Raw genomic sequence first — 11,494 nt, forward strand, 5'->3', positions numbered from 1 at the left:
ATTTCATGTAGTTCGTTCTCTTTGGAATGGCTACCTTTGGCAGACAATATTGGTGGGGGGGGGGGATCCCTTAGCATTAGTCACTGTAGCTCTGAAATGGTGTCAGTCCCACAGACTTTGAGTCCAAAATTTACAACACCAATGGGGTATGTGTCACACAAACATGTGTGACTTTGTCAGTGTAAATTTTGGAGAAGGGAGATCAGGGCCCAGCAAGGAAGATGGCTGAGCAATTAGCCTCATTAGGGACGTTGCTGAAGACTTTTCAAACAGCCTCCAGTTTCCTGATGTGAGAGGGCAAGTTAACTGATGTAGGCATTCAGCAAACAGTTGTGAAAACCCAACTCCTACTATCACAGAGTCCCTACTGCACAGAAAGAGGCTATTCAGTCCATTGACTCTGCACTGACCCTCTGAAGAGCATCCCACCCACCCCACACACTGCATGGGGTTTTTAACCCTAGCTAATCCACCTAGCCTGCACATTCCTGGACACTATGTGGCAATTTTCAGCATGGTCAATCCACCAAACACGCACACACTTTGACAAAGTGTCAGTTAGACTCGAAACGTCAGCTCTTTTCTCTCCTTACAGATGCTGCCAGACCTGCTGAGATTTTCCAGCATTTTCTCTTTTGGTTTCAGATTCCAGCATCCGGAGTAATTTGCTTTTACGCACAGATCTGGACTGTGGGAGGAAACCCAATCAGACATGGGGAGAAGGTGCAAACTGCACATGGACAGTTGCCTGAGGCTAGAATTGAACCGGTCCCTGTGAGGTTCCAGTGGTAACTTCTGGCAGACATAGAGGCCATTTCTTTGCTGTCTGGTGCATTCACTGCTGAAGATCACTCTGTAGGCACCCCCTCATCACCAGTCACTGTCTGTTACATTAAATCTTTGAAAATGTGACCTGAGACTCACTTTCCTGCTACTTTTGGTGGAAGAACTTAAGAAGCTTGAAAATCTCTGACTGACTATCCAGCTTTGAGAATGCTGCAATTGGCCTTAATTGGCACAGTACCTGGTTTCCTGTCCAATTAGGTGTATTTCTGACACAAAACAAACCATGGTTCTGTTTCCACTCCATTTAGTTCACAAACCTGCCAGTTTTCTCTTATGTCTGAAACCTCTCTATTTAATCTTGTAGATGTTCTTTTGCACTGCCTCCAAAGCTTAGGTGTCTTCCAAGTACATTGATTACCAGAACTGGCTTATCAAGGGAATTTGTTTTCTCTCAGACTGTTGGGAACTCTCTGGCTCATCAGACATTTTAAAGCAGAGGTAATAGATTCTTGTTAGACAAGGGAATCAAAGATTATTGGATGTAGATAGAAATGTAGAATTCAGAACATAAACAGATCAGCTATGAGCTTATTGAATGGCTCGGCAGACATATAAGGTTGAATTATCTACTCGTACACCTAATTCATCTAGTATTAGGAGCGGCACAGTGGTTAGCACAGCTACCTCACAGTGCCAGGGAGCTGGGTTCAATTCCACACTTGGGTGACTATGTGGAGTTTGCATATTCTCCCTGTGTCTGTGTGGGTTTCCTCCATCTATCCTCCCACAATCCAAAGATGTGCAGGTAAGGTGAACCAGCCATGCTGAATTGCCAATGGAGTCCAGGGATGTGCAAGTTAGGTATATTAGCCACTTGATGGGCCCAATGGCATGCTTCCACACTGTAGAGATTCCATAATTTTGATGGCTACACTAAGAACCTAGATCATCATTACTCATGACAGAGCTGTTCTCTCTGGAGATACAGCTGGGAGGAGATCTGACTGACATTTTCAATGTCTTAAGTAGTCTGGGCAAAGTGGATAGGGTGAAGTTGTTTCTAATGTAAAAGGAACAAGATTTGAGGGTGTAGATTTTAAGTGATGTACAAATGAAGCAAGGGAGTGCAAGAAAAAGACTTTTTTATACATTGAGTTGTTAGTGTATGGAAATGTGGTGGAGGTGTGTTCAATTGAGTCATTCAAAAGAGCATTGGATGGTTGTTTAGATAGTAATCACGTATACATTTATGGGGAAAAGGAAGGTTGTCACTGGATAATAGAATTGGTGCAGGCATAATGGATTGAATAGCTTCCTTCTGCATTGTAATAATTGTGATTATGTGCTGACTTACTCTACATTTTTGTCATTGTATTAAATCTATTGGCTCTATCGATTGCTGCATTTTATTGTTTGGATATATCAAGTAACATGTTTCCTAGATTCCATGGTATGTACTTGAGTATATTTGTGTTTCTCTATTCTCCTTTAGAATTCCTGCCACTCCAAATGTGATTCAGCACTTTGCTGCTTGAAAATCTCCCTTGGAAATGAAAGCTTCCTGATCTTTCCTTATCCTGGAAGCTGGATACTTCCGAAGGTTATTTCATAATTGTTTTAGTCCACTGCACATTTCGGCTTTCAATACTTCTCCATTAATTATAATTAGTTCCCAATGCTAAGGAACTTTAGTTAAATCAGAACTGAATAGGGATATTCACCTGAGAGCATGCAAAGTAATAAATGCTTTTGGTTTGCAGAAACAATGAGGGATTCTAAACGGTGTATGTTTTATATAGTAATGGAGCTCGGATTAGACTATCGATACCTTCTATCGTGTCCTTCATTAGAAATGTAAATAAGTATTAACTCCAAAATTGATATAATGAATGTATATGAAATCATGGTGATGACCAATCAATCTGTACTTGTTTGAAGAAGAAAAAGAAGTCTAACAATCCATAGTAAATTTGCAATTCATGATTTTGATAATTTCCCTTGTGTACATGTTTCAAGAATGAATCAGAACAAAAAAAAAGGCACTCGTTCCACAGATGATTTTTAATTAGGGGATTCAATACATTGTGCAGACTTGATTTACCCACCAGATCTGCACTTTTAAATTAAAATTACAAACCCAGGACAGATTGAACAGTGCAAACCACTGGAGAACTGCTTCATGAAGCCATTGTTAACACTATTTGTGCCATCAAAATTAAAATGGCAAAAAAGAGACAAATCAGAACAACTGTAAGATCTTTACAACAATTTGCATAAAATGTAAACATTAATTCTCATTTGCTTAATAAATATTAAGGATCAAATAATAAATTAGGTTAACTTAATTTACTCAATATGTACAATCTGAAGGTCCTCGTAAATCATTACATATTTATAGAGACTTATTTGTACGACAACTTCTCAACAATACAACTTGTACTCTTTGTGAAGTCTGCAACAATTCAAGATGTCATTAGACTCAAAAAGTGGCCAGTTGATTCCAGTTAAAATAGACCATAATATTCCTAGCACGTTCCAACTTTGCCAATTGATCAATTTTTCTATTTTAACTGCATTGAAATCTAAGCTGGTGGAATTGTAGTAGGAATGGAAAGCCATTTAACAAACTTAAAGAGGCACAGAAAACTGTTTGCTAATATGAATTTAGCCATGAAATTTAGATTTAAAATGGCACAGAATCAAAATCAATCTCATGATGTCTTGCATTGGGACAGTCTTACGGATTGCTTTTCCCAGTTTGGATTTTTCTTTACTTCAACACTGGGCAGGTTATTCGGAATATCTAAATGTGACGTTCAAATACCAAAGGCATCATTTTTGATGGGATCCGGACAATTTTGATAACTAATTCCATTCCTTCTTTTACCAATTCAACTAAAAAGAAGTACAAGTGAATGTAGATCCAGTATCTTGGTTTGTTTCCTTTATACATCCCTTTCCAAAAGCTATTTATTTCAAACCATTTAACTATGCAATGCTACTGAGTTTAAAATGGCCAGTAAAGAGAATTAATCAATTTGTACCAGTTTCAAAACAACATGAAATTTCTACTTAACTGAGAGTTGGAATTAATAAAGAGGTACGAGCAGTTTAGTGCAATCACAAGTACGGATCTTCCATGCAATTTTCTTCAACACGACCACGGTCACAGAATTATCCATTGTTTTTCATTAGTCACATTCACAAGATCATAACAAAAGCAAAAGTAAAACCTGTAGATGCTGGAAATTTGCAATAAACAGTGGAAGTGTTGGAAGCCACCGGGTCTGTGAGCATCTTGGTGCGAGAGAGAGAAACGTTAATATTGTGTCCAATTTGACATTTCTTCAGAAGAAATTAAAATCCAGCTCAAAAAGTTAACTCTGTTCTTCTCTTCAGATGTTGCTGAGTATTTCCTGCAGCACTTTATGTGTTTATGTTCCCAGTAGTGTTTTTCTGGTATTTGTACACAGACAACTAAGCTGCAGCAGACAAGTTACAAGCTGACCTTTATAAAGTTCAAGAACAAGTGCTAAGATACAATAATAATCAGGCAGTTTTATACAGTCAATACCATACTTGTAACATACAAAAATCAGTCAGAAAGAAGTGATACTCATATGGTCTTCCATTCACTGAGAATGTGAAACCAGAATTTAGCTCATCCCCATGCTTTGAAGCAGTGAATATTTTATCAAACTACTGTTCAAATGATTTTACAGAACATTTTGATGTTAATTATGTTCTTACAATATATATTTAGAAACACATATCATATAAGCTAGTACAATACATGCCTCACAAATAACTAAATCTATTTCTTGTCAGCTAAACTGACAGAAGTTTCCATTTTACACTTACCTCTCATAATATGTAAACCTTGATTATATAAATTTTACAAAGATAATTAAATCAGCCTTTCATCTTTTCTTTCCTCTCTTTCATCTTTAAAGCTGTAGTCAACCATCTAGCCTCTTGCACTGGTTGCTGGAAGCAATTGATGTGGAGATGCCATTGTTGGACTGGGGTGGACAAAGTTAAAAATCACACAACACCAACAATTGAGGTAGTCTCAATCAGTTCCATAGCTTCCCTCTATGGTGCATTAAACAAATGAATGCTTACAGTGCAAGTTTTCTAACTGAGACACCTAGGATCCAAACTCATGACTCTCTGGTTGGGAATCATTTGCTTTTCTGCTGGAGCTGTGTCTTCACCTGGAAATCGGGAAGGACAGCAGGAATGCAAGGACATTACGAGCTGCAGAGTGCTTGTGGAGAAACAGGTTTTCATCCTCATGCAGAACTATAGTCAAATTCAGTGTGCTACACTTGGGGTGGATCTGTACAGGGTATTTTCCACCCTCTTTCCTCAACTTAAATTCTACAACATAAAAGCATTCTATCCTTTATCATCAGTTTCTCAAATTGTGACTCTCACTTTTAAAAAGGTTAAAAGAAAAATATGAATTTTCTCTGGTGACCTAATCCAAGTCTCAAAAAATCTCTTCACTCGGTCCATTCTGAGTTGGATGACAACTCCTATCTTTATTCCATAAATTCTCATGACATTTTCACGTGGCTAAAGATTTTTTCTTTTGAATTCACAGAAAATGAGCCATAGTTGACAGAGATTACCTTTTTATCCATGGGAACCTGACTCAAGACAATCACAGTAAAGTGGCTCATAATCAGAAGAAAGGCAGTAATAAGGACAATTTCAGTTCTTTCTCACCAAGTACAACATCACGTTTGAGGCTGGATGCTTTGTTTACCACTTTCAACTTCAAAGCTGCCCTCTTGAACTCATCCAGAGGAAGCCCATCAAAGAAGAAGTCTTCATTGAAGATAGGATTTCTGCTGTTCTTAATGATGGTGCTCCGCTGTTTCTGAATCTTGCCAGGAGTCAGGTACAGAATCACACAGCAGTTGATGCTTTTGTTGTCCAATGTCTTGTCATAAAGGTCTTCAGCAGTGATGATGCGGATTCGAAGACGGGCATTAGTGCAATCATATTCAGCAGACAACCTAACAGCACCTCCTTTGTTAAGGCGGATGGTGTGTTCCTTGAGCACTCGGTCTTGATAATGGAGCAAACTCAGGGGAAGGACCCCCCGCGAGGCTGAGGGGCCACCGGCGGGAGGAGTCGGGCACCTGACCCTCCTGGAGACACAGGGGCTGGCATCTGTTGAGCTGCAATCATCCGTGGACAAGGAGCTGTTTCGGGTGAAGGACTGCAGAGGTTTGCAATGCTTGGCCAGGTTTTCGTGGCTGAACATCTTGAGGAGGGACGCACCCGAGACCGAGCGGGACAGGAGAGGCGAATTGAAAGGAGAGGACTCAGCAGAAGAGGCGGTATCACTGTCCCCGCCACCAAAGTACCTGCAGGGGCTCGCCAACGACAGGCTAAATTCTGGCGCGTTCAGGTGCTGGGTTTCCCCATTGCCCTTCTGGTTGCTTGACCGCTTCCTCTGGGAGTTGGGCGAGGTCACGGGGCTTCCAGGGTCCACGTGGAACAGTGACTCCTTACGCCTGGTGTGAGGGCTTTCAGTCAAAGTGGAAAAACCATAGGAGGTCTGGGTCAAAGGCATGTATGGGAGGGACATGGCACTCTGCGACTGGGGGTCATAATTGGTGTTGCAGCTGGCTTCACTCTGATCAGAGTTGGTGTCATCCGCACTCTCAATCTGAATGATGTGGCGGCTCGCCACCTTGAGCAGGTGGCTGCTGGTCTCCGCGGACGTTCGGCCCCTCAGGCGGGGGCTGCCCTGCGGCTTGCTGCTGATGAGGATCTGCTCGGACGAGGAAGGTTTCAGGTTGGTCTTCTTCTGCCGGGGCTCGGCAGCATCAGCGGCCGGCCCCTCGGCCGAGCTGTTGGGAAATTTGGGAGGGATGAAGAAGTCGGGAATCTTATCGGGAGTCAGCACGTTACTGAACAGGGAGCCTTTGCCTTGCTTGGGGTCCCTGCCGCTGGCCTCACGGCTCAAGTTGTTTTCCACGGAGCCTCGGATTTTATCGAAAAACCACATTCTATCCTAAAGAGAAACGCCAGTCCCGATCTGCAAGGGATACATATTTTTTAAAAATACCAACTTTAAAGGTGTACAATTACTCAGCGCGATGCAACAATCTCAATCTGTTCGATTTTAATTAGGAAGAAAGCAATATGAGACACGTATCGCTTCAGAATAAAATTCCAATTTTTTTGTCAATTTCGACGCATTTTATTTAATTCTTCAATCGTCGACACGGAGCTGAGACCTGTAACCAGGTCAAAATTGGATTAACTTTTAAAATAAAGTCTCAATGGACTTCTTTCCAACAATGTACACCATAATAAACTAGCCTCACAGCAACCCCCCCGCCCCCGCCATAGCAACAATCTTCTGCCTTAAATATTTTATCGTTCTTTTTACAAAAAAAACTAATGTTTGTTGCAGCCAAAGGCTTTTACCTTCCTGTGCATGAGGCAGTTTGTCATCACTTCGATCGGTATATTAACTTCAAAAAAAATACACAATTGAAGTTTGCAAATCTCCAGCAGAGAGAGAGGGAAAATAAACTACTTTGGAAATGAGAAAGCACTTTGATTTCTTTACTGCAGTCGATCACTTACATGTTGATGGTGTTTTATTTGTTGTGAGGTCGATCTGCTCCAATGCAGTTGCTGTAACTCCCCCAAACTCAACAAATGTGGCACACCGACTCGCTCTCTCTCTCTCTTTTAATATGCCCGAGCTGTCACTCAGGAAGCGAGGGAGCTGCCTCAGCCAATCGGTGTGGAAATTGTCGCTCTGGGAGCCAGGTTTCACCTGATGGTGTTGGTAACCAGTCGCTGCACTGAGCTGGGAGTCGTGTCACTGCCCGAAACTTAAAAAAAAGATTGTTTCTGTTCTTGCCAGTTGTGCCCTCGCTCCGTGACATGACGGGCAGTCATCTCAGCTCTTCGACCATCCTCTCAGTAAAGACAGACAATCGTCGTTAGGATCCCTACAGTGCGGAAAGAGGCCATTCGGTCCATCGAGTCTGCACCGACCCTCTCAACTCGGCTGCGTTAGAAACAATGCGGCCCCAATAGAGGGAAATAAAGAGAGGGAATTGGATAGCATTAAAAAGGCAAGACTGTTTTTGTTTTAAACAAAACACATAAATGACTTGACATCTCTCAAATGAGAGTCATGGAGTTATGCAGACCCTTCAGTCCAGTTCATCTGTCTAACCAGGACTTCAGAAAAGATTTACAAGGATGTTGCCAGGATTGGAGGGTTTGAGCTAGACAGAGAGCTCTATTCCTGATGAAGGGCTTTTGCCCAAAACGCCGATTTTCCTGCTCCTCGGATGCTGCCTGACCCGCTGTGCTTTTCCAGCACCACTCTAATCTAAACTCTGGTTTCCAGCATCTGCAGTCCTTGAGAGGCTGAATAGGCTGGGGCTGTTTACCCTGGAGTGTCAGAGGCTGAGGGGTTACCTTATAAAGGGGCAAGGATAGGATAAATAGACAAGGTCATTCCCCTGAGGTAGGGGAGTGCAAAACTAAACATTTGGAAGGATTTAAAAGGGACCTAAGAGGCAACTTGTTCACGCAGAGGGTGGTGCATGTATGGAATGAGCTGCTAGAGGAAGTAGTGGAGGCTGGTACAATTACAACATTTAAAAGACATCTGGATGGGTACATGGATAGAAAGGGTTTAGAAGGGTATGGGTCAAATGCTGGCAAGTGGACCTGGATTAATTTAGGATATCTGGTCAGCATGGGAAAGTTGGACTGAAGGGTCTGTTTCCATGCTGTACATCTTGATAACTCCATATCCTAAATTAATTGAATCCCACTTGCCAGCATTTGGCTCATATCCTGCTAAACCCTTCATGTATCCATCCAGATACCTTTTAAATGCAATTGTATCAGCCTCCACCATTTCCTTTGGCAGCTTATTCTATGCACATACCACCATCTACATGAAGTAATTGCCCCTCAGGTCTGTTTTATATCTCTCCCCTCTCACCTTAAAACTATGCCATCTGGTTATGAACTGCCCTACCCTGGGGAAAAAAAACCTTGGCTATTCACCCTATCCATGCACTTCATGATTTAAAAAAAACCTTTAAAAGGTCACCTCTGATGTCCCAGGGAAAAGGAAACAGAGCCACTTCAGCCTCTCCGTAAACTTCAAATGCTCCATATTTACAGATTTCATATATTAGATTACTTACAGTGTGGAAACAGGCCCTTCGGCCCAACAAGTCCACACCGACCCGCCGAAGAGCAACCCACCCAGACCCATTCCCCTACATTTATCCCTTCACCTTACACTATGGGCAATTTAGCATGGCCAATGGCAGCTTATTCTATGCACATACCACCATCTACATGAAATAATTGCCCCTCAGGTCTGTTTTATATCTCTCCCCTCTCACCTTAAAACTATGCCATCTAGTTATGAACTGCCCTACCCTGGGGGAAAAAAAACCTTGACTATCCACCCTATCCATGCCCTTCATGATTTAAAAAAAACCTTTAAAAGGTCACCTCTGACGTCCCAGGGAAAAGGAAACAGAGTCACTTCAGCCTCTCCGTAAACTTCAAATGCTCCATATTTACAGATTTCATATATGTAAAATTAAACATCCGGAATTGCTCTTTTTATTGATCAGAAAGTTGCTTATTACATAATTAACAATCACATCATAAACTGAACACAGTGAGGTGGGCATTGAACCCGGGTCTCTGGCGCTGTGAGGCAGCTGTGCTAACCACTGTGCCACCGTGCCACCCATATGTAAAATTAAACATCCGGAATTGCTCTTTTTATTGATCAGAAAGTTGCTTATTACATAATTAACAATCACATCATAAACTGAACACAGTCAGCGGTCGTAACTTTCTGCAAGTTCCTGGGGAGAAAGTGTGTTGATCCAGCAAATTCTGAAAATAGCATGCAAGGGGCAAGTTGTACAAAGCCCATTTGTGCATTAATGTATCATTAACATGCTATTATTTTCTATAAAGATCCAATGGTATATGCTAATAAGAATTGTTATTAGATATTTGCAAAGGGCAAATGATTGAAAATCAGACAGCTTTTGTTTAAGGCAAAATATTTTAGATGCTGGAAATCTGAGGCAATTATGGAATGCTGAAGAAACTCAGCAGGTCTGGCAGCATCTGTGGAGAGAGAAACAGAAGTAAAGTCTCAAGTTCAGTATCTTCAGTTTCACTTTTGGTAGAGGAATCTCGGTAGGACCATGAGAGTGAAAAGAATATGGCTATGGGTGGAGTGGACAAATGGATCTTCTGGGCTGAATGGCCTCTGCTGTACATTCTGTGTTGTACATTCTTTGCATTGGAGTGGATACTCATTATTCAGTAAAATAAGAAGAAAATACTGCAGGTGCCGGAAATCTGAAATTAAAAACAGTGCTGGAGAAAGTCAGTGGGTCTGGTAGTGTTTGCAGAGAGACAGAGTTGATGTTTCCAGTCCGATATAATTCTTTCTCCAATTCAATGACTGTTTACTTCTCCACAGCTACTGACAGACCCGCTGAGTTTCTCCAGAATTCAGAGATCCAGCTTTGAAATTGATTTGGTCAAACCCGATTAACATAGGAATTAAGGGCAAGAGGAGGCTACCTGTCCCCTTCAGCCTGCTGCACTATTCAGTAAATACATTGCTGATTTGATGGCTCGGCATTCCCACTTGCCTCCCTCTGATAACTTTTCACCCCCCTTGCTTATCCAGAACTTATCTACCTCTGCCTTCTATGTGATTAAAGAGTTTTTAAAAAGCATACTTGCATTTATATAGCACATTTCATGACCACCAGCTGTTTTAAAGACCATAAGACCATAAGAAATAGGAGTGGAAGTAAGGCCATTCGTCCCATCGAATCCACTCCACCATTTAATCATGGCTGATGGGCATGTCAATGCCACTTATCCGCACTGTCCCCGTATCCCTTAATTCATTGCAAGATTAAGAATTCATCAATCTCTGCCTTGAAGACATTTAACATCCCGGCCTGCACTGCGCTGCGTGGCAGTGAACTCCACAGGCCCACCACTCTCTGGCTGAAGAAATGTCTCCTCATTTCCATTTTAAAGTGACTCTCTCTAATTCTAAGGCTGTGCCCACGGATCCTAGTATCCCCACCTGACGGAAACAATTTCCTAGCGCCCACCCTTTCTAAGCCATGTAATCTTTCTATTCTTGTAAGTTTCTATTAGATCTCCCCTCAACCTTCTGAAATCTAATGAATACAATCCCAGGATCCTCAGACATTCATCATATATTAGGCCTACCATTCCAGGGGTCATCCGTGTGAATCTCCGCTGAACACGCTCCAGTGCCAGTATATCCTTCCTGAGGTGAGGGCCCCAAAACTGGACACAGCATTCTAAATGGGGCCTAACCAGAGCTTTATAAAGTCTCAGTAGCACATCACTGTTTTTATATTCCAACCCTCTTGAAATAAATGACAACAGTACATTTGTTTTCTTAACCACTTGTCATCAGCTGCCATTCTGAAAAAGAACCTTTTATCTCAACTCTCTGTCTTCTGTCAGACAGCCAATCCTCAATCCATGCCAATAGCTCACCTCGAACGCCATGGGCCCTCACCTTACTCAGTAGCCTCCCATGAGGCACCTTCTCAAAGGCCTTTTGGAAGTCAATGCAGATAATATCCACTGGGTTTCCCTGGTCTTACCTACT

General features: G+C 41.9%; 1 protein-coding gene across 1 annotated transcript; it reads right to left on the reverse strand.

Annotated features, from left to right (window-relative positions):
* Positions 1–2,836: 2,836 nt before the first annotated feature.
* On the reverse strand, positions 2,837–7,768 carry LOC122565105 (C2 calcium-dependent domain-containing protein 4C-like). The gene is made up of 2 exons (XM_043720741.1): positions 7,402–7,768; positions 2,837–6,844 (listed from the first exon to the last, which is right to left on the reverse strand). Exon 2 carries the CDS (start codon positions 6,812–6,814, stop codon positions 5,477–5,479), a length of 1,338 nt encoding a protein of 445 aa, XP_043576676.1. The 5' UTR covers positions 6,815–6,844; positions 7,402–7,768; the 3' UTR covers positions 2,837–5,476.
* Between the last annotated feature and the right edge of the window lie 3,726 nt (positions 7,769–11,494).

The sequence above is a fragment of the Chiloscyllium plagiosum genome, chromosome 31 (genome assembly GCF_004010195.1).
Source record: "Chiloscyllium plagiosum isolate BGI_BamShark_2017 chromosome 31, ASM401019v2, whole genome shotgun sequence".
Taxonomy (NCBI): domain Eukaryota; kingdom Metazoa; phylum Chordata; class Chondrichthyes; order Orectolobiformes; family Hemiscylliidae; genus Chiloscyllium; species Chiloscyllium plagiosum.